This window comes from Mus musculus, chromosome 8, assembly GCF_000001635.26.
Source record: "Mus musculus strain C57BL/6J chromosome 8, GRCm38.p6 C57BL/6J".
Taxonomy (NCBI): domain Eukaryota; kingdom Metazoa; phylum Chordata; class Mammalia; order Rodentia; family Muridae; genus Mus; species Mus musculus.
In genome coordinates, this window is record NC_000074.6 from 33,638,192 (window position 1) to 33,660,501 (window position 22,310).

The window sequence follows — 22,310 nt, forward strand, 5'->3', positions numbered from 1 at the left end:
GCCAGCCCCGGCCAGTTTTCTTTACCACCCCACCTCTCTATCCAGGGCTTTTGAAGCTCCTAGGGCTGGTGAGATGGCTCAGTGGGTAAAGACACTTGCTGCCAAACCTAAGACCTTAGTCATCCTTGAAACCCACGTGTTAGGAGAGAGCCTAAGGAAAGAACAGGCTCCCACTTGAAATTATTACACATAATAAATCAGTGATAAACCAGTTCTTGCTGTAGAATAAACAAAAGAAAAAATTTGAGTAGAAAAGGTTACTTTTTTTTAGGGGGGGGGTACACTTACCTTTCAGATGACCTTGCGAAGGTTTCAGTGAGTTAAACCAGGAGGTGGTCACGGAAATGACTAAGGTAAGCAGGGCCAGCAGTAGGAATATCCGGCCACTCAGCAAAATGAGATCTTTAATGCCTTAAGAATAAAAAAAATAATTAAACATGTTTCTTTAAAAGAAAGTTTCTCTTTCCTTGGTACTACTAATAAAGGGCAGATTGTTTGCACTAGAAAGCAGAGTTAGATACTAAATGATACAAGCCTCCTGATTGGTTTCCTAAGTCTTCCAGGGCTCTGAAGTTCAACATGGTGGTCACTACCACAACAAACTGTCAGAGAATCATTCTAGAAGAAGCATCCTATTTTAGGAACACATAGTGTTCAGCTGCATAAGGAAATATTATGAGCATTAATAATGCATAAAACTAGCCGGGCGGTGGTAGCGCACACCTTTGATCCCAACACTTGGGAGGCAGAGGCAGGTGGATTTCTGAGTTCGAGGCTAGCCTGGTCTACAAAGTGAGTTCCAGGACAGCCAGGGCTACACAGAGAAACCCTGTCTCGAACGAAAAAAAAAAAAAAAGTAAAAAAAAGGGGGTGGGCTGGTGAGATGGCTCAGAGGATAAGAGCACTGATTGCTCTTCCAAAGGTCCTGAGTTCAAATCCCAACAACCACATGGTGGCTCACAACCATCTCTAATGGGATCTGACACTCTCTTCTGGTGTGTCTGAAGTCAGTGTACTTATGTAATAAATAAACCTTCTTTAAAAAAAGAAAAGACAAAAAGAAGAAGCTTAAGCTTAAAAAGTCTTTATATACTCCAATCTAGCTTTTTTCAAATTATTTTTATTCTATGTATATTAGTTTTGCCTGCAATGTATGTCTATGTGAGGGTGTTGGTTTCCTCTGGAACCGGAGTTATAGACAGGTTTGAGTTGCTATGTGTGTTCTGGGAATTGAATGGGAGTCCATTGGAAGAGCAGCCAGTGCTCTTAACCAGGGAGCCATCTCTCCAGCCCCTAATGTAGCTTTTCAAAGATCATTTCATTTTCACTTCTCTTGGGCATGTTTCAGGGCATCTGACTCCTTGTCCAGGAGGAGGCAGGCTGGAGGAAAAAGAACTTTAGCTTGGCCATTCACTTTAGAGTCTGGGCAGTGATGACATATTCCTTTAATCCTAGCACTTAAAAGGCAGAGGCAAGCGGATTTCTGAGTTTGACCTGGTCTACAGAGTGAATTCCAGGACTGCCTGGGCTACACAGAGAAACCCTGTCTCAAAAAACCAAAAAAAAAAAAAAAAAAAAAAGAAGCAGAGGTAGGCTGATCTCTGAATTCCAGGCTAGTCTGGTCTACAGAGTGAGTTCCAGGTCAGCCAGCTACACAGAGAAACCCTGTCTCAAAATACAAACAAACAAAACCCAACAACAACACACCACACAAAGTGTGCTTAAGGAGGGAGGCAGACATGGAGACTAACCTGCGGGCTTTTGTTTCTGCTTCACCGTATCTCAACTCTGTCCACAATTCATTCATATTCCTTCTGTTGCCCCAGTCTAAGCCATCCCTGTAACTATTCACTACAGCAAACTCTAACTTGGCTCACTACTCTGCACTATAGCTCCATTCCAAAGCATTCTCCACACAGAATCCAGAATGGCCCTTTAAAAAACTAGGGGCGGGAGGCAGAGGCAGGCGAATTTCTGAGTTTGACGCCAACCTGGTCTACAAAGTGAGTTCCAGGACAGTCAGGGCTACACAGAGAAACCCTGTCTCGATAAAACAACAAAAAAAAAAGAGAGAGAGAGAAAAAAAACTATGGGTTACTATAGGACCTGAAAACATGAGGCAGGAGGTTTGCTTCAAGACACAGGCTAACCTAAGCTAATTGAAGACTCAAAAGACACACATAATAATAAAAACCATGCAGGGTAGTGATGATGCACACCTTCAATCCCAGCACTGGGGAGGCAGAGGCAGGTGAATCTCTATGAGCTCAAGACCAGCCTGCTCTATAAAGTGATTCCAGGGCACCACGGGCTGTTACACAGAAAAACTCTAGAAAAAGAAAAGAAAAGAAAAGAAAAGAAAAGAAAAGAAAAGAAAAGAAAAGAAAAGAAAAGAAAAGAAAAGAAAAGAAAAGAAAAGAAAAGAAAAGAAAAGAAAAGAAAAGAAAGAAAGAAAGAAAGAAAGAAAGAAAAAGAAAGGAAAGAGCTGGAGAGATGGCTAAGCAGTTAAGAGCACTGACTGCTCTTCCAAAGGTCCTAAGTTCAATTCCCAGCAACCACATGGTGGCCCACAACCATTCATAATGAGATCTAACGCCCTCTTCTGGTGTGTCTGAAGACAGCTACTGTGTGTACTTACATATAATAAATAAATCTTAAAAAAAAATCAAAACCACCTCCAATTAGTCACTGATCGTCCTCAATAAATCACAGTGCTCTCAAATGTAAAGATTTTAACAGTACTGTAAACTCAAGTATCCCCTTACTTTTATGTTCTACAGAAGGTGATTAACTGATAAGAACTTTTTAGACTATGGAATGGTTCAAATGTTGCAGGTCCAGAGCCTAACCATGGATTATTATGGGCTTTAATTAGCCCACTTAATAGTCACTCATTGTTCACCTATATGCCTGACCTAACTATGCCTATCACATGGAACCTACACAATATATTAACTTAGCCCACAACCTTCTACCAATCCAAAAGTTTATTTTGTGAGCACCTGAGCCCTCTGCGAGAGGTTTTCCTACACGTTGCTGTAACTCATCTCCCTGATGGACCTACATATATTTAAGGTGTTTTGTGACATTTTTTTGGCTGTTACAATAAAAACTTTTGGAACCGTGGAACCGAGAATTTGAAGTAACCCAAATCCGTATTCTCAGAACACCACGGACATTTAGATTCGATTCCAAAATAAACTCTGACCTGCTCTGGGGCAGAGCGCTGTTTTTTAGGCTAACAGTACCTACAAGTCGTTGTGGCAGTAGTGGAGAGTGAGATTGCAAACAGGGTCTGACTTAGAATAAGATTCTCAGAAATGGTACTTGGGGACTCCCTTTCATCCATTCCTTGATCATGACACAAAGGCTTTCACCTGAAACATGGCTCAGCTATCAGCTTATTTACTTCCGGCTCTCATTACTCTTAGAGGCGAAACAGTTCCTATCTGTCCCTGCGCTTCTCACTCGGGTCCCTTTCCAAGCCGACCCTGGCCAGAGATCAAGAGAACTTTTTCCCGCGGAAATGGAGGCGGTTCCGGAAGAGGGGCGGGCGCGATGGATTCTGGGGATTGTAGTCAAAAGCGCGCGGAGGTCCGCGCCGCTCAGGTGACAACACTCCAGCTGGGAGCACCGAGAGGAGAAAGGCAACACTTACCGAGACTCGGGATCCCGCGCCGGAGCTCCAGACACAAGAGAGGGAGAGCAGAGAGCAAGAAAAGGCCCACGACGCCACGAGAAGCCATGGCGCGGAGGGCTCGCTGGGCGCAGTGCCCGCCCCTTCCGGCCGTGCCTTCCGCGAGCTCGCCCCGGAGGCCTCGGGCTGGGAGGAATGGAGGGAGGATGCTGTGCCCTGAGGCTGGGGCGCGGGCCCGGATGCGATTGCTCAGACGGCGCGGGTCATCTCCTTCGGCTGGGACGGTCCCTGTCCTGTGGATCTGAGGCTGGTCACGATGACAGTGGCTTATCAGACTGTGCAGGTCTAAAAGATGGTGCTCAGAAGACTGAAATGACTTAAAAGGGGCGGTTGACGCTGCGAGGCCCGGTGGCCTTGTGTCCCTTGGGGGTAACAGGGCGTTTGGTTCTTAGCTAACTAGTTACTAAGCATCTTCTCTTCCTAACAGGTCCTGCGGGAAGCTTAAAAGTGGGGTCTGCTCCCTAGTGCCTGTTCCTGCCCCACACCCGCGTGGAGAGTTCCCTAGACCTGCCCCCCACTCACTGTTCTCCCTGTCAATGCCTACACGTGTTACAGTTATGACTTAACGTTGGCCTCACAGTGACTTCCCTGCCACTCCATGACTCAGCTCTGGTAACTTAGAGTTCAGGAATGGAGGGCCTTCCCACTGACAAGATTCCCAACTTGGCAAGTCCTCAACCATCAATACCCCCAGTCGCTCTTCAGTTTAGCTTAAGTTCCAAGTATGTGTAAGTTACTGAATTTGTCCTAAACAAACTCAGCCCTGGGATACATGTCCTGTACAGAGACTATCTGATGTCTGGTGCCATGATAGGAATGTCTGTATAGAGTGCTACAGAACCACGTTCTGCAGTGTGGAGAAGAATTTCCTGAGGAGATAGTGACTAAAGTGTGAAGGTTTGGAGTTTGGACTTCGGACACTTTTAACCACAGCACTAGGGAGGCAGTGGCAGATGGATCTCTGAGTTCAAGGCCAGCCTGGTCTACAGAGTGAGTTCCAGGACTGCACAGAGAAACCCTGATTGAAAAAAACAAAAGAAAAAAAAAGTATACAGAGGAGCGTCCAAGACCTTGGAACAGTGAGCCCTAAATGGGTGAATATGAAACCCTCCCCTTAGGGAACCCCAAAGGAGCAGAGGCAGAAAGAGTAAGAGCAAAAGGGATGAAGGGCACGGAGAAAACAAGGCCCTCCAAAGCAAAAAAGATCGATAAATATGTGAACTCAGTGAACTGAGGCAGCATGCACAGAGCCTGTGTGGATCTTCACCGATAAGCTCCTAGAGCCCAAAGAAGTAGACAGCTATCCCCATCCTTAATCCAGCCACTATCTCCAACTGATAACCACTTGAAAAAGTAAATTCTCTCTCCAGGGAAGGCTCACTTGAAAAACATTTGCGATGGTAGACTGAATGGCCAGCAGTGGATGGCCAATACAACCTTAGAGGTTCCTGCTCTTGAAATGTCATGTCAGAGTCCTGCCTTTTTTTTTTTTTTAACCTCCTTTTACCCTAAAGTTCCTTTGTGTATATATTATGGCTTCCAGTTTAGTGTTTTTATGGCATTCCCAAGTGTGCCAACATGAGGCTTTGATTCTTACACTCTCTCTTGGGCTCTTCCCCTTCCGTCTGTTTTCTCTGATTCTGATGTATTAGTTCTATTTTAATTATCCTTTAGAAGCCTGTTTCATATTGACAGGAAAGGTGTGGATCCAGATGGGATGAGAGGTGGGGAGGACTAGGGGGAGGAGAAACTGTAATCAGGATATAATATGTGAGGAGGGGAATTTTATTTTATGTATATGGTGTTATGCCTATATCCCCTAGAACTTGTGAGCCACCAAGTGGGTGCTGAGAATCAAACCTAAGACCTCTGGAAGAGCAGCCAGTGCCCTTAACCACTGAACCATCTCTCCAACCCCCAAAATGTACTTTCTTTCTTTCTTTTTTTTTTAAAGATTGATTTATTTATTATATGTAAGTACACTGTAGCTGTCTTCAGATGCGCCAGAAGAGGGTGTCAGATCTCATTACAGGTGGTTGTGAACCACCATGTGATTGCTGGGATTTGAACTCAGGACCTTTGGAAGAGCAGTCAGTGCTCTTAACCGCTAAGCAGTCTCTCCAGCCCCCAAAATGTACGTTCAATAAAAGGAAAAAAAAATTTAAGAGCACAATGGCAAATTGGACCTAGGGCCATTGGAGATTGCTTTGTAAATAGGCTATGAATCTTATTACTGAGTATAATAACAGGCAAGAGGATTGTGACTGGTTCAGGCCCCAGTGTGATCCCGTTCAAAAATAAATAGCAACAAAAAAACTTTAGACTCAAAGAGTTCAAACTAGGAGGGCACAGTCTCAAGTCAGTAATGAGAAGGAGGCCATTTGAATTATAACAGGATAGATGGATTACACAGCTGGGTTGACTCATACAATGTTCCCACTGGGGCCTGTGTTGATTCTACATGAAGACAGACAAGGAATTCCTTCAGTTCTCACCAGCTTCATTTTGTTCTGCATTCCTTCTGTTTCTTTCCTTCTTCCTGGGTTTCTAGATTAGTCTAGTGAGTGACACCAGCATGTCTGGTTTTAGACCTTGAAATACAATTTTCAGGTCTGGGGAGATGGCTCAGTAGTTAAGAGCACTGACTGCTCTGCCAGAGGTCCTGAATTCAATTCTCAGCAACCATATGGTGGCTTACAACCATCTGTAATGGGATCGGATGTGTGTGTGAAGACAGTGACAGTGTATTTATATAAATAGAAAATAAAGAAATCGTCAAAACTAAAAGATAATTTAAAAAAAAAAATAGAAATTGCAGCCTGGCAAGATAGCTCAGTGGGTAACACCTGAGTTCATTCCAGAACCCACAGTGGAAGGAGAGAACCAACTCTCCCGAAAGTTGTTCTCTTGACCTACACGCGCATGCACACCTGAGAGTGTTCTCAGCATAGACAACCAGCACTTCCTGCTTCCATTGGCTGTAATCCCCCAGCACCATGGCCACCACATCCTTACTCCACAGAACAGAAGACCACAGTGATGGGTCCACTAAGTCAAGCTTCTCAATGGAGGCAAGTGTAATAGTGCTCTGACACGATCTGATCAGTAACTCCAAGAAAAAGGAAAAGGTGAGTGTTAGAGACCTCTGCAAGATGGAGTGGTTTAAGGTGACCTTTTCAAGATGGAGCTCTGGTTGTTAATAGTTTAAGACCAACAAGGTAAAGAAATGGAAGTCAGATTTCCCACTCCCTTTTGGGTTGTTGGGGATTGAATCCAGGCCTGAACTCTATCCCCAGCTATGTTGGTTTTTCATAAGAACAGGGAGTTAGGGATTTGGCCAGGTGAGTTCCAGACTCTCACTGTTGGAGAAGGAAGTCCTTTTGAGTAAGCAACCAACCCTTGAGATAAATGGATTTTCAGGAAGTTCCTAAGTTCACAGTGAAGGTCTGTCCTGATTTACAGTCTGTCTTGAAGGTAAAAATTTCCTGGAACAACTACTAAATAAAGCTATAGTGATTAATGTAGAGATCTTTAATCTTAACAGTGATAAGTTCTGGGCTACAGATATAATAAAATCTTACGAAACACCCTAATGTATGTGGAGAGGTTCCTTTTATTTTCCTAGTGCTGGGAAATAAGCCGGGAACCTCATGTGTGCTACTCAGGCTCTTCAACTTGATATGTTAGACTAAAGGCATGTTTGTTTGTTTTTCAAGACAGGGTTTCTCTGTGTAGTCCTGGCCATCCTGGAACTCACTCTGTAGACCAGGCTGACTTGGCACTCAGAGATTCCTCCTTCCTTTGGAGTTCTGGGACTAAAGGTGTGTGCCACCACCACCAAACAAAACATTTTAAATTTACATAAATTAGATATGAAGTCAGGCCTGGTTGTACAGAGTTACAATTCCAGCTACTCCAGAGGTTGAGGCAGGAGAATTCCAAGTTCAAAACCTGCATGGGCTACCGAGAAAATTCAAGACTAGACCCTGTCTCAAAAGAGAAAAAGCCTATAATCACCTTGGGAGTTAGAAGGAGTTCAGAAGTTCAGAATCGTCCTCACGCACATAGTGAATTCTAGGTCTTGAGCGCACATGTGCATCCGTGCACACACACACACACACACACACACACACACACACACACAAAATCCTCTCTCATGGAAGTCAGAAGACAATTTGTAGGAGTTGGTTTTCTTTTTCCACCATCTTGGGCCTAGGAATTAAACTCAGGCTGTCAAGAATTGACAGCAGGTCCCCTCAGTCCCCTCAGCCATCTCACCAGCCCAGCTCTCACCAGCCCAGCTTTTACATTTTTTAATAATTTAAGGAGCACTTCAGTGTTGGAGTACTTACTCAGAGTGTATTAAGCCCTAGGTTCAATCTCTAGTACTGGAAAACTAAAACTAAAAAAACTGAATATAGTAATGTATGCTCATAATTCCCGCTTTTACAAGACTAAGGAAGATTGCCATAGGTTCAAAGCCACCTGGGTTACATGGTCTGTTTCAAGGCAGCCTGAGTTATAGTAAGTCTTTATATCGAAATACATGCATATGTCAGACATAATAGCACCTAACTTTAATCCCAGCACTGGGAAAGTAGAACAGAGAGATCTCTGAATTTGAGGCCAGCCGGGACCACATAGCGAATTCCCAGGCTGCCACTAGTGAGACCTTGTCTCAGAAAAAGAAAAGAAAAAGCCACAAAAAATTCAGTCAACAAGTTGAAAGGGGAAGAAGGGGATGGCAAAGAGCAGGTAAATTCCAATCACTATGATGATGACCATGCAAAATCTTCAAAATACCAAGGAACTGTAAGCAAGGATAGGTTGGTTAAGGGGGAGCTAGAAGGGAGAACCAGCTGAAAGTTCATTTACAATGCAGGAAACCCCACAAAGCTCCCACTCTGAAAGTCTGCTCCTCTTGGCCCACAGAAAAGAGCTGAGATTTCTTGTCTGGAAAGGCAGAAGGAGAGCTCACTCAATTGGAGACAGGGAGGATGAGACGGCCCAGCCTTTACAGCTCAGCCAGTGAAGACTCGCTTGCTGCCAAGCCTGGTGACCTGGGTTTGACCTCCAGACCACAAGGAGGAAGGCGAAACCAACTCCCAAATGTGTTCTGCTCCCACACACTCACACATGGGTGTGCATTTCCACGTTGAAAATCAAAGTAAATCAAGAACTGAAGGATACAAGAGCAGTTAAGACCTTGATGGTATAGTTTTTGCTGTCTCATAGTTTCTAGTACTTCCCCTTTATAGTTCTCCCCACAACGATCAGCAGCAATCAGGTACTAATTAAACATTGTCCTACTCTTACATCCTTTAGTTACCACTGTGTTTTCAAGGCATCAAAGAATCTCTAGTTCCTTTGTTCCTTTTTTTTTTTTTTTTTTTAACCTTCAAGATGCTTTCTCTGTGTAGCCCTGGCTGTATCAGAACTCTGTAGACCAGGCTGGCCTCAATCTTAGAGATCCGCCTGCCTCTGCCTCCCAAGTGCTTGGTTAAAGGTGTACACCACACCTGGCTGAATCACTAGTTCTAAACGGGTAGGTAATAGATATTTGTTGGGTGAATGCATACATATATATTATGAAGGTGCATCATTCCCAGGAGGACAAAGAAAAAGAATGGGAGAGAGCAAGAAATCAAACCTAAAGGCCCAGTCTGTTTTTTAGAATCAACATTAATGCCATTCATGAAAGCCAAGCCTGATGATACCACTTAACACTGTTGACTCAAAGGTGGACTTGGGGGAGGGGGGGTATTCAAACCAGCAGACCACAGGGTTTGGGTGAGATACATTCAAACCTCATAGGATAGTCATACAAAATACAGACGACTGACTTTTATTTATATTTATCTGTTCTTGGAGAGGATGAAACTATGCAATTTAAGATGACTTTGAACTTGTGATTGCAGCTGTGTGCTACCATGTCTGTCTGTGGCCTCCATTTTCACATTGGCGATATTACATTTAATCACACTCAGCAGTCGTCACCACAGTCTCCAAGAGAAACCCATAGGATTTTTTGTTATTGTTGTTGTCATTTTGTTTGTTCTAATTCTTAGAACTTTAATACATCTAAAAAGATGTTATGGGATTGGAAGGATGGCTGTGTTTAAGAGCACTGGCTGCTCCTCCAGGGGATGCCGGTTCAATTCCCAGCACCCATGACAGCTCACAATCTCTAACTCCCAGGGGAGTTCGTCCTAGAAGATCTGGTACCCTCTTCTAACCTCCAAAGGCACTGTACACATGTAGTGCACATTCATACAGGAAAAGACCCAAATACATAGGATGAAAACAAAGGTTAGAAAACAACTTTAAAAAGCTTCATGGCCATTTTTTCTTTTAAAATTGTGTTCTTCTTTCTCTACTATGTTTTTAGCAGTCCACATTCGGTGACTGTGATGGGTTGAGGGTTCATGTCCCTTCAGAGTCCCTTTGCAGAAACCGAATCCAATATGACAGGCTTTAGAGGTAGGCTTTTAGCAATAGTTAAACTAGGAGTGCTCTGCCCACATCAAAAGGGATTGGCACTGTTACAAAAGAGAGGAGCAACTTTGTTAGCCAGGGTGCCCCAGGGAGGAGCAGAACTGATGGAAGGGGGTGGATATTCCTAAGGGGATTTAATTCTATTTACACAGTACAGGCTGTCCAGCCCAACAATAGCAGGTAGACACTCACCAGCTACGAGCAAAGGCACACAGGCAAGCAGCAGTGCTTTTCCCCCAGAGCCCTTCACTGAGCCCCACCAGAAGGTGCCACCCACTCAGAGGGAGAGTCTTTGTGCAGCCAATCCTTCCTGGAGACAACCTCATAGATTTGTCTCTTCATTGATACCAAATCCAGTCACGCTGACAACCAAGATTAACTATAACCCTAGTCCCCATCCCTACCCTCTCTGCTCTTCAACTTCACCATGTAAGAATGTAGCAACAAGAGCCAGGCATGGTGGCACACGCCTTTAATCCCAGCACTCGGGAGGCAGAGGCAGGCAGATTTCTGAGTTCAAGGCCAACCTGGTCTACAAAATGAGTTCCAGGACAGCCAGGGCTATACAGAGAAACCCTATCTTGAAAAACAAAACAAAACAAAACAAAACAAGAATGTAGCAACAAAATGCCATCGTGTCTTTATTACATTTTCGTGTGTGTGTGTGTGTGTGTGTGTGTGTGTGTGTGTGTGTGTGTGTGTGTGTGTACCACTGAGCTGTCTCCCCTCCCCCCTTTTTAAAATTCAAAAGAGAGTCCCACTTAGTTGCATGTGGAGTGGAGAAAGCCCTGACTGAATAAAGATCTGAGTAATGTGTGCTGTTGACATCCCAGCTGAGACCCACGGGAAACCACGGGAAATGGCAATAACGTTGTGGCTAAGAGGGAAATAACAAAACCTTCTCTTCAGGTCCATGCGTGGATATTGGCAGTGTGTGCAGAAAAATGCCCACCATAGCTTCCTCACCCATCTATGCATGGCCTCTGTTCTCCCCTATAAAGACTGCATCTTCTGAATTAGCTTTGACCTGTCTCCTTGGACCAACTGATTACCGTAGACCCTGCCTCCTTGTTTGCATTTATATAATAACTTGAGTCCATGTTCAGCTGTATGCATGAATCCTGCCTCTCTGTTCAGCTCTGTATAATAAACATACTGTACTTCCAGGGTGCTGTGGCTTCTCCATCAGAGAGAGGAGGCCAGTTCCCAGCTTTTCTGTGTGACTTCTCCCCATTCCCTTGCCTCCACAGTCAAGTCCATCCCTGGAGCCATGCTGGATACAGCAAATTGGCTTAGACCCGCTTTGAACTTATTCTGTATCTCAGTCATGTCTTAACTTTATGTTAGATCACAGATGCCGTGTGTGTGTGTGTGTGTGTGTGTGTGTCTGTCTGTCTGTCTGTCTGTCTGTCTGTCTGTCTGTGTATTCAGCTGTGCACATTAAGTGTGAGTACTCTGGAGGTTAGAGGTATCAGATCTCCTGGAGCTAGAATTACAGGCAGGTGTAAATTATGAGATGTGCATGCTGGGAACTGAAGCAGGTCCTTGTAACCACCAAGTCCTCTTCCAGCCTTCTGTGGTTTTTTGAGAGAGGGTCTCACTGTGTAGCACTAGCTGATCTGGAACTCATGGCCTAAACGTATAGAGATCTGCCTGCATTTGCCTCCCAAGTGCTGGGATTAAAGATATGAGGCACTATACCGGGATTTTATTGATTTATTTATTTTATTTTTATGTATCTGGGTGTTTTTCCTGCCAAAAAAAGTCTATGTGACACTTCTGTACCTAGTGCTTGTGAAAGTCATAAGAGGGTGTGGGAACCCCTGAAACTCGAGTTACAGTTGTGGCCCTCCATGTGGCTGCTGAAAATTGACCTCAGGTCCTTTGGAAGAATAATCAATGTTGGTTTTTTGTTGTTGTTGTTGGTTTTTTTTTTTTTGTTTTTTTTTTTGGTTTTTGTTTTTTGAGACATGGTTTCTCTGGGCAGTCCTGGCTGTCCTGGAACTCACTCTGTAGACCAGGTTGGCCTTGAACTCAGAAATCTGCCTGCCTCTGCCTCCCAAGTGCTGGGATTAAAGGTGTGCGCCACCACTGCCTAGCCTAACCAGCATTTCTTAAGAGACAACAAAAATTCATAGCTTTGTTCAGTATTTCTATTCAGACCTTAAATAATAATAGCTACACAATAGAAGGAGAAATCAAACTCCCAAAGGTATCCTCTAACCTCCACACATATACTTGCACATGTGTGTGCACTTGAGCACGCACGTGTGCATGCATGTGCACACACACATTCACACTAGATAGATGTAATGGGTTTTTTTTGGTTTTGTTATGTTTTGTTTTACGAGACAGGGTTTCTCTGTGTAGCCCTGGCTGTCCTGAAAGTCACTCACGGTGATAGATGTAATGTTAAAGATTTTTTTTAAATCTATAAATGACAGATAATGGAATTAATGGATGCAACTTTAGATATGCCAATAAGGGAAAATAGTTTTTTTTTTTTAAAGATTTATTTATTTATTATATGTAAGTACACTGTAGCTGTCTTCAGACACTCCAGAAGAGGGCATCAGATTTCATTACGGATGGTTGTGAGCCACCATGTGGTTGCTGGGATTTGAACTTGAGACCTTCAGAAGAGCAGTCGATGCTCTTAACCACTGAGCCATCTCGCCAGCCCCCAGGAAAGTAGTTAACTCAATCAGAACAAAGAATCTATGAAAGTGCCGGGCGTGGTGGCGCACGCCTTTAATCCCAGCACTTGGGAGGCAGAGGCAGGTGGATTTCTGAGTTCGAGGCCAGCCTGGTCTACAAAGTGAGTTCCAGGACAGCCAGGGCTATACAGAGAAACCCTGTCTCGAAAAACCAAAAAAAAAAAAAAAAAAAAAGAATCTATGAAAGTACTATAAGGGAGACATGTAGTTTAAAAATCTATGAAAAGACCAGGGTGAGGTAGTGCACACCTTTAATGCCAGTGGCAGCAGGTGGCACAGCCCACATTCCAGAGGTAGCCAGAGTCTGTCTTTTTTTTTTTTTAAGATTTATTTATTATTATATCTAAGTACACTGTAGCTGTCTTCAGATGCACCAGAAGAGGGTGTCAGGTCTCATTACAGATGGTTGTGAGCTACCATGTGGTTGCTGGGAATTGAACTCAGGACCTTCGGAAGAGCAGTCGGTGCTCTTAACCACTGAGCCATCTCTCCAGCTCCTTGAGATCCTGTCTTAAATTTTTTTTTTTTTTTTTTTTTGGTTTTTCGAGACCGGGTTTCTCTGTGTAACCTTGGCTGTCCTGGAATTCACTGTGTAGACCTCAAACTCAGATTCGCCTGCTCCGTCAGACCCCACCTCTATCTAATCTATCTATCTATCTATCTATCTATCTATCTATCTATCTATCTATCTATCTATCTATCATCCATTCAGGGTATCTCTATTGTGGCTGTCCTGGAACTCCCTATGTAGACCAGGCTAACCTGGCACTCAGAGCTCTGTCTGCAGAAATTGAGGGCATGAGCCACCACAGCCAATTGTAAATACAGTTTCTCAACAAAACAGCCTCACAAACTGCCTCCCAGGGTTTCTTTTCTTTTTCAAGACTTATTTACTTATTATAAGTACATTGTAGCTGACTTCAGACACACCATAAGAGGGCATCAGATCTCATTACAGATGACTGTGAGCCACCATGCACGTGGTTGCTGGGATTTGAACTCAGGACCTTCAGAAGAGCAGTCAGTGCTCTTAACCGCTGAGCCATCTCTCCAGCCCAAGAGTTTCTAATAGTACGATGTGCTTTATGCTAACTTCGCATTTAAGTTTTAGTTGTTCTCTATTCTCTTCAGTTTTTATCCTGAGCCTCAATATTGGACGCTGACGCTGAAATCATGTAATAAGTCAAAGTAACGCTGGTGTTGGCCAGACAACGGGAACGTCAGCGGTTGTGAGATTGACTGACACAATGGAGCGGGGAATGGAACTCTGCCCCTCTGGAAGAGCAGCCGGGGCTCTTAACTGCTCTCCAGCCGCTGAATGTTTTAAAGAAGCAGGATGGTTGTGTAAGTTTAATTGAATACTGGTTATTGCCTCACAACGGCACGTTTCTTATGACTTAGCAGTATTTAATCTTGATCTTTAGGACAAGGCGGTGCCGGCAGAAAAGTTGGTTTCCCTTTTGTGATCAAGTAGGAGTTTGTGTGCCTGTGTGTGTGGGGGTGGTGGTGGGGTGCTTTCTTCGTGTGTTTATCTGTATCTATCTATCTTTACACAACTCTATATCCCCATCAAACTTTAACTCGGTGATCTTAGCAATCATTAATGGTTCCCAAGAAAGCCGCTTGGTCACTGTGACCTTGTAAATGTTCTCAAGTTATTATTCTGTCTACATTTATTACAGGGTACTCTACCAGAAGGAAAAATCTGCCTTCTTCCTTGATGATCTTGAACCCACGTTCCTTCTATCTCCCAAGTCATATTACTTTTTATTTATTTTTTATTTTTTTATTTTTTATTTTTTGGTGTTTTCGAGACAGGGTTTCTCTGTGTAGCCCTGGCTGTCCTGGAACTCACTCTGTAGACCAGCCTGGCCTCAAACTCAGAAATCTGCCTGCCTCTGCCTCCTGAGTGCTGGGATTAAAGGCGTGCGCCACCACTGCCTGGCTACTTCTTAAACAGAAAATAAAACAAGACAAAACAAAACAAAAAAGCCTCAACAGACTGTATAGCATTCTGATTCGTAATATCCAGCTTGGAGTGTGGGGCTTAGGGGCCCTGTGTTCCTCATTTCTTAGCCGTGGGGCTCCCAGCCTGGTGCTTATATGAACTACACATTGTTCTCGGGGATCTTGGCCGGTTTAGTTGGCAGCTCCATCTCAGTCCGTTCTTTAAGCTTCCTCTATGGATCACAAAAAATCATTTCGGCCACTCCACTCATTATTCCAGCCTTTTTTTCTTCTTCATTTTACGAGTACCAAGTGCCCTGAAAGCGGAAAGTAGGTTAAGGCCTGCAGGAATCCGAGAAGCTGGGGGTGGGGAAACAAAACCTGCACGTTCTCGCCCTCGGTCCACGCGCTGCGGGGCGGGGACAGGGGCCCTCGGGCGCGGTGCTTAGTCACGGCGACGCTGCACCCCGCTCCCGGCGCGCACTTCCGCGCATGGCGCTGCTGCCCCGGGCGCTGGGCGTGGGCGCGGCCCCGAGCCTGCGGCGGGCAGCGCGCGCGCTCACCTGCGCCATGGCGAGTCCCGGCGAGCCGCAGCCCCCGGCCCCGGACACCTCTTCCTTCGACTACCTGGTGATCGGCGGCGGCTCCGGCGGGCTGGCCAGCGCGCGGCGGGCGGCGGAGCTCGGCGCCAGGGCCGCGGTGGTGGAGAGTCACAAGCTGGGTGGCACTTGCGTGAGTACCGGGGCCCTCGGGCCGCGCCGGCTGCGCGCTTTCTCCCGGCCTCTGAGCGCGGCGCCCGGGGTGCTTCCCCACTCCCAGGCCCGGGATCCCAAGAAGTGGCGGGAAAAAGGGTAACGCCGCCGATCCCGCCACTCTGCACAGGTGCAATGCTGAAGCCAAAAAAACTCCAGCCAAGCTTAGCTGCCCAGCGTGCAACTCCATGCGGGGGAGTATGGCATCCGGCGCTGGAGCTGGGAAACACGAAACTCTCTGGGAAACTGCTAGTGGCGTGGGCGAGGGGAGCAGTGGAGGGTTCTGGCGTGGAGGAGTGTGTGTGTGCGTGCGTGGGTCGGGTCTGATCTATTTCAAGGGCAAAGTGCTAGGTAACAGTAGTTCTTAACTTTGGCTGCGCAAAGGAACCCCCTGGAGAGTTGAAGTTCTGCTGTTTCCCGCTCCCTGTTCTGCTGTTTCCAAGGCTCCCGACCGTACGTGGAGATGCGGCGCGGGGGTTAGCAAGCTCAGAAACACGCAGTTGATCCCAACTGCAGCCAAGCCTGAGAACTACAAGCTGCCTCCAAAGAGAAACCTTAAGGGGTTTCTCAGAGCTTTGTGATACCGTTTGTGGATTGTTTGGGGACAGGTTTACAAATTAAAAAGGAAGGAAGGAAGAAAGAAGGAAAGAGAGAAAGGTGGTAAATCTTACGATTGAAAGTCTCGTTCCCACGTTAGTGTGGCTCTTCCTATCACAAGATCAAGGCAGAGTTTTTGTTAGTGATTGAAAATGCTGAACCTCAAAAGTCACCCGGGACTGGGGATAGGTTCTCTAATGCCTTTGAATGCGTTTAGATTATACTAAATTGGGAACTCCTTAGGGGCATGGGCGGGTTCCTATGCTTGTGTACTGCTTGTTACCTTAAAATACCTTGCTCAACAGCTATTTGTGAAATGAATGAAGCTAGAGATGAGAAGCTGTGAGCATGCTCAAGCCACGGTTGGAAATGAATGGGTGTGTGGTGGTTCACGCCTTTAATCCCAACACTTGGGAGGCAGAGGCCAGCCTGGTCTACAGAGTGACTTCCAGGAAGCTAGACGTTTGTTTTCCTCCCCACTTGTCACATCACCACGGATTTGTGACATCTACTGTCATTGTTGGTTCTACTGACATTAATCAAGAAGGGGCTGGCCCGGATTTGATATTTGAGTTGGAGGCCAGCCTTGTCTATAGAGCAAGTTCTAGGACAGCCAGGGCTACACAGAGAAATCCTGTCTCGGGGCTTAAAAATAAGGTGAAGACAAACATCTTCGGAGCAAGCAAAGGACAGCGCAGAGTGACATTTTCTATCAGTGGTCCACCTGACCGTGTGTGCCCAGTGCTTTCGTTCGTTCCCAGTTCATCATTCTGTAGCCACGGCCATTTCCACCAAAGCATCAGTGTGTGTCTTTGAAATGTCCTTTTCTGTTTCAGTCGCATAACTTTGGGGACCTCCACAAAGTAGCTTTTGGCTTTGAATTACAAAGCAGGGAAGGGGGCTGCAGCCAGTATGAGGGAAAATGTAACCCAAAGGTAGAAGCGGGGATAGATTTGCCCAAGGATTGCAGTAATGTGGTCTGCCCAGAGTTGGAAGAGTGAACTTACTACAGGAAGTAATTTGCATGTGCAGGGAAATCAGAGGCTTTCTGAAGCGGATCCTTTTATTTCTTCATGTTTGGGGTTCTTAGAAGAATCTAACAGAAGGAAGGAGGTGGATAGAAATATTTCCCTACAGAGGTTCCTTTAAGGAACTTGCAGTATAATGGGGAGACCAAATACAGTCAGCCAAAAAGTGGGGTTGGTCTGTCCGTCTGTCTTCTTGTTTAAGTGCTTATTTGTATGAGTGCTTGCATGAATATCTGCACCACATGCATGCCTAGTGCCTACAGAGGCCAGAAGAGGATGGCATGGGATCCTGGAGCTGGAGTTAAAGACAGTTGTTAGCTGCCATGTGGGTACTGGGAATCCAACCCAGGTTCCCAGGAACAGTGGCCAGCGCTCTAACCACTGAGCTGTCTCCGCAGCCCAAGACTGTCTTAATTCTTGCAGGTGATGAATGGCTGCTCAGAGTAAAGTAGTAGTTCAGATTAATGTTGCTTCTCACTTCCGTTACTGAGGGCTGATTGCTGAGTTCAAGGCCAGCCTGACCTATAATACGAGCTCTGTTCCTACACATAAAAGAACTTCCTCTGGCAATGTTATTTCCCCGTAGTAGGGTTATATTTATTTTTATTTAGTTGTTCACTGAGTCTTATTGGAAATCTATGCATCAGGGGCTTTGTTTTTTCAAGGCTGGAGAGGTGGCACTTGGCTGCTCTTGCAGGTGACTGGGGTTCAGTTCCCAGTAACCAACCACATGGTGTCTCATAACTGTCTTTAATTCCAGTTCTGGGTGATCCAGTGCCTTCTTTTAACTTCCTCAGGCATTGGGCACACTCATGGTACACATATATACTTGCAGGCAAAACACACATACGTGTGTGTGTGTGTGTGTGTGTGTGTGTGTGTGTGTGTGTGTGTGTGTAATGAAAGTAAATCTTTTTCATTGCATAGATGTCTATGTGTGTGTGTGTTGAAGGCTGGTGTGCGTGTGTGAGTGTCGGTGTCCACAGAGGCTAGAGTCAGCTAGGATTACAGGCAGTTGTGAGCTGTCCAACCTGGCTTCTGGCTTCTGTATTCTGTGCTCTTTAGCAAGAGCAGTACATGTCCAAAACTGTTGAGGCATCTCTCCAGCAAGTTCTCTTCCCCATATGTTTATAGATTCTGGACGGTCACTGCAGCCAGCAGAACAGATAAAAATCCCAGTTTTGGGGAGCAGGCATTTTAGTTATCATTTTACTTTCTAAAATTTCCGTTACTATTTTTGTGATGAATACAGAAAAATATGTTGTGGAAACTGGTGGTGGTGAGCTGTGTGTGTGTGTTTGTGTGTGTGTAAATGTTTTGAATCATTGCTAATAAAGCTGGAATTTACTACAAAAACGAGTAATAAATAGAAGTAGTTATATGCAATCCTGGCTGGCCTAGAACTCCATATATAGATTAGATCTGCCTGGTCCTGCCTCCCAAGTGCTGGGATTGTGGGATTGACCGTATTTAGGGTGGCCTTAAAAGCACTATGTAGCTAAGGGTGACCTTGAACTTCTGATCTTCCTGTGTCTACCTCCCAGGTTTTTGGATTACAGACACACATCATTTCCTACTTATGTGATGCTGGATGTGAGCCCAGGGTTTTGCACATCCTAGGCATGCATGCTACCTATCAACTGAAGCCTGATTTTATTATTTTATCTTTGTAAAGACCACTGAGAAGGCACTAACATTGCCACTCGCAGTTTCGTGGAGACTTTGATTTTATTACATTTATTAATTTTGGGGTAGGGGCCATGCATGTCAGGGCATGTGTGTGGAGGAAGTCAGAGGACAGCTTATGGGAGTCAGTCCTCTCTTCCACCATGTGAGTCCTGAGGATTGAACTCAAGTTGCCAGGCTTGGTGGCAAGTGCCTTTATTCACTGAGCCATATTGGCAGCCCCAGACTGGTATTTTATCCTGCTTCTTCTTCTTCTTTTTTTTTTAAAGATTTATTTACTTATTATACGTAAGTACACCGTAGCTGTCTTCAGACACACCAGAAAAGGGCATCAGGTCTCACTATGGATGGTTGTGAGCCACCATGTGGTTGCTGGGATTTGAACTCACAATCTTTGGAAGAGCAGTCAGTGCTCTTACCCACTGAGCCATCTCACCTGCCCCCTTATTGTGCTTCTTATTGCAGGAAATTGAACCCATACCTTGTACATGCTACGTATGTGCTCTGCTCCTGAGCTGTACCTCGAGCCTTCAGAACAGGCCATATTTTGATGAAAAATGGCAAACAGGTCGTCGTCCTTTGAAGACCCCCGGCCTCTAACACACTGCCTGGGCCTCTCTGTTTTTTGTTTCACATAAATCCTAATAGAAAGTCAGGGAACGCCATTTTGTTTAATCCTTTTGAGTGACTCCTAAGGAGCAGAATGTCAGCTAACACACTTGGGAACCCCCACGTCAGTGTGCTGCAGCCTGTGAGCTGGCCATTGGAACCGTGGCCTCAGTACTACATCCCGTGAGGTGATCTGTGATGTCACAAAGGGTTTTAAGCATTGTCACCCAACAGAAGGAAGGAACCTCCTCACTCCCCTTTAGGAACCAGGTATTATTGTACTAAACTCACGAGAGCTGAGGTGGTAGCCTAGCGGTAGCACGCTTGCCTGACATTCGTGAGACCCTGGGAACCCCCAAAACAGAAACATACAGCAAGCCATAACACTCTTTTTTTTTCTTCCCTATTTATTTATTTATTTATTTATTTATTTATTTATTTATTTATTTATTTATTTTTATGTATATGAGTACACTGTAGCTGTCTTCAGACACACCAGAAGAGTGGGCATTGGATCCCATTATAGATGATTGTGAGCCACCATGTGGTTGCTGGGAATTGAACTCAGGACAAGCAGTCAGGGTGCTCTTCACCACCGAGCCACCTCTCCAGCCCAAGCCCTAACATTCTTAACTAGGGCTCTCCCTCACGAGTCTTCACCCCAGAGCGCCTGATTTAGGGTTTCTGGAGTAAAACCGTACCGATGTCATTTTCAAAAGTGGCACCCATTTTTTTTTTTTTTTTTTTTAGGTTTTTTGAGACAGGGTTTCTCTGTGTAGTCCTGGCTGTCCTGGAACTCACTCTGTAGACCAGGCTGGCCTCGAACTCAGAAATCCGCCTACCTCTGACTCCCGAGTGCTGGGAGGTGTGCGCCACCACGCCCGGCTGGCACCACGTTTTTGTGAGTGAGTCAGATGCAGTGCGGGGCTGTTGTTGGAATAAGGACTAGGAAGGCTTGAGAAGGGGTCCAGTGAAGCCCTGAAGGGTTGGACCAAGGCGGCAGGGAGCTTTGTCAAACTGTTTGTGCCTTCCAGTTTCATGGTGGTGCACTTCTGAAGAAAGCAGCCCAGTACATCTCTTAAGGATGTCTACCTCACGACTGTTTGCTTTTTTTTCTTCCTACTTCTGGGTCATCTCCTTCCCCAAGACTTTACTCCAGTGATAGGGTAGAAAGACCCTCCCCTCAGAGGTACATGTGGCCAAAATGAGTGAGTTGGTACCATGATGTTGGTACCCTATCCCCAGTGTGCTGCTATTTGGAGATGCTGAGGTTAGGTGACGACATGAGAGTGATGAGGGAGACCAGGGTTTTTTGTTTTGTTAATTTTACTTATTAATTTTTATGTGCATTGATGTTTTGCCTGCATATCTGTCTTTGTGTCTGAGGGTGTCAGAGCCCCTGGCATTGGAGTTACAGACAGTTGCCAGCTGCCATGTAGTTGCTGGGAATTGAACCCAGGTCCTTTGGAAGAACAGCCAGTGCTCTTAACCGCTGAGCCATCTTCCCAGCCCCAAGACCAGGGCTTTCTTTCCCGTGTCAGCACTTGGATGCCAGATTTCCCAGCCTCTAGACTGAGAAACGTGGGTCAAGTAAATTCTCCAGTCTGGTGTTTTGTTATGACTGCTTGGACTAACATGATTGGTATGTGTCTAAAAGCTCAGTTTTCTTTCTTAGCGATTTTTAAAAATTAAAGAAAAGTTTGTGTATGTCCGTGTCTCACATGTTTCTAGTTGACCTTGAACTCTGTAGCTAGGGATAACCTTGCATCGTTTTCTCCTTTTGTTTTGTTTTGAGACAGGGTCTTTCTTACTCTGTGGTCCAGGCTGTCTTCAATTTTGCCATCTTTCTGCCGTAGCCTCTCCAGTGTTGGAATGACTCATTTTCCTCCATTCTGGCTCCACTTTTTATTTTATTTTATTATTTTTAAAAAATATTTATTTATTATTATATATAAGTTTACTGTAGCAGACATCAGACACACCAGAAGAGGGTGTCAGATCTCATCACGGGTGGTTGTGAGCCACCATGTGGCTGCTGGGATTTGAACTCAGGACCTTTGGAAGAACAGTGAGTGCTCTTACCCACTGAGCCATCTCACCAGCCCCTCCACTTTTTATTTGAGTTTTCTGATGATTTATTTATTTATTTATTCTATGTATATGAGTACACTGTAGCTGTACAGATGGTTGTGAGCCACCATGTGGTTGCTGGGATTTGAACTTGGGACCTTCAGAAGAGCAGTCAGTGCTCCCAACCGCTGATCCAACCTCACCAGCCGCCCACTTTTTATTTTTTTTTTTTAATAGAATCTGTTCCTTTAAGACTTCGATGTTGAGTCAGGTGTTAAGAAGCCAGGTAGGAGATGGGCTTGCCCAGCACTGGACTGAAAACTGTAGCATCAAGAACCGCTGCTAAATCGAGCCACAGAGAAAGGCATTCGCAGACCCAATAGTGTGCGTCCATTGGAGTTCCTCCAGAGTTTTCAGAACCAGTCGAAAACCAAGTAAAGAAAAACAACCCGTGGTTGGTAGAGTTTTGCATTGTATTATCTCTTTTCCCCCAGAATTAAAGAGAACCCCCTATTGCCCAGGGCAGTGCAGAAGAAACACTTTGAGTGTGATCTTTGAATTAAGTTCTCAAAAGTACAAACCAGTGTGAAACTCACCCAAAGGCAGGCTGAATCAGAGCCCCTGGGAGCTTCAGTCCTCCCTCCAGGCAGACCTTGGAGGAGCTGAGGGGGGAACCCTCTGGCTTCTGCTCCCTTGCTCTGTAGGGTCCCCA

General features: G+C 45.3%; 2 protein-coding genes and 1 long non-coding RNA gene across 5 annotated transcripts in view; 2 read left to right on the plus strand and 1 right to left on the minus strand.

The window, feature by feature from the left end:
* Ubxn8 (UBX domain protein 8) overlaps window positions 1-7,285 on the minus strand; it is a 25,891-nt gene extending 18,606 nt beyond the window's left edge. Inside the window, exons 1-2 of one of the 2 annotated variants that reach the window (NM_178648.2) lie at window positions 3,659-3,785; window positions 289-411 (exon numbers count right to left, since the gene is read on the minus strand). In NM_178648.2, the coding sequence (NP_848763.2) occupies window positions 289-411; window positions 3,659-3,746 (211 nt within the window). In that variant the 5' untranslated portion in view covers window positions 3,747-3,785. Of the gene's footprint in view, window positions 1-288; window positions 412-3,658 lie in introns of both variants that reach the window. The other variant, XM_006508980.4, reaches the window with a different exon arrangement.
* On the plus strand, window positions 7,284-14,685 carry Gm33433. Of its 2 annotated transcripts, XR_870309.3 has the most exons (3): window positions 7,284-7,518; window positions 8,630-8,909; window positions 14,041-14,685. It is a non-coding gene; the product is annotated as a predicted gene, 33433 (long non-coding RNA). The 2 variants fall into 2 exon arrangements; XR_870308.3 differs by lacking the exon at window positions 14,041-14,685 and having other exon boundaries at window positions 8,630-9,012.
* A 361-nt stretch (window positions 14,686-15,046) lies between these two features.
* The window catches only part of Gsr (glutathione reductase), a 44,925-nt gene continuing 37,661 nt past the window's right edge, over window positions 15,047-22,310 (plus strand). The window contains exon 1 of the mRNA NM_010344.4: window positions 15,047-15,588. Coding sequence (NP_034474.4) covers window positions 15,349-15,588 — 240 coding nt within the window. The 5' untranslated portion in view covers window positions 15,047-15,348. The remainder of the gene's footprint in view (window positions 15,589-22,310) is intronic.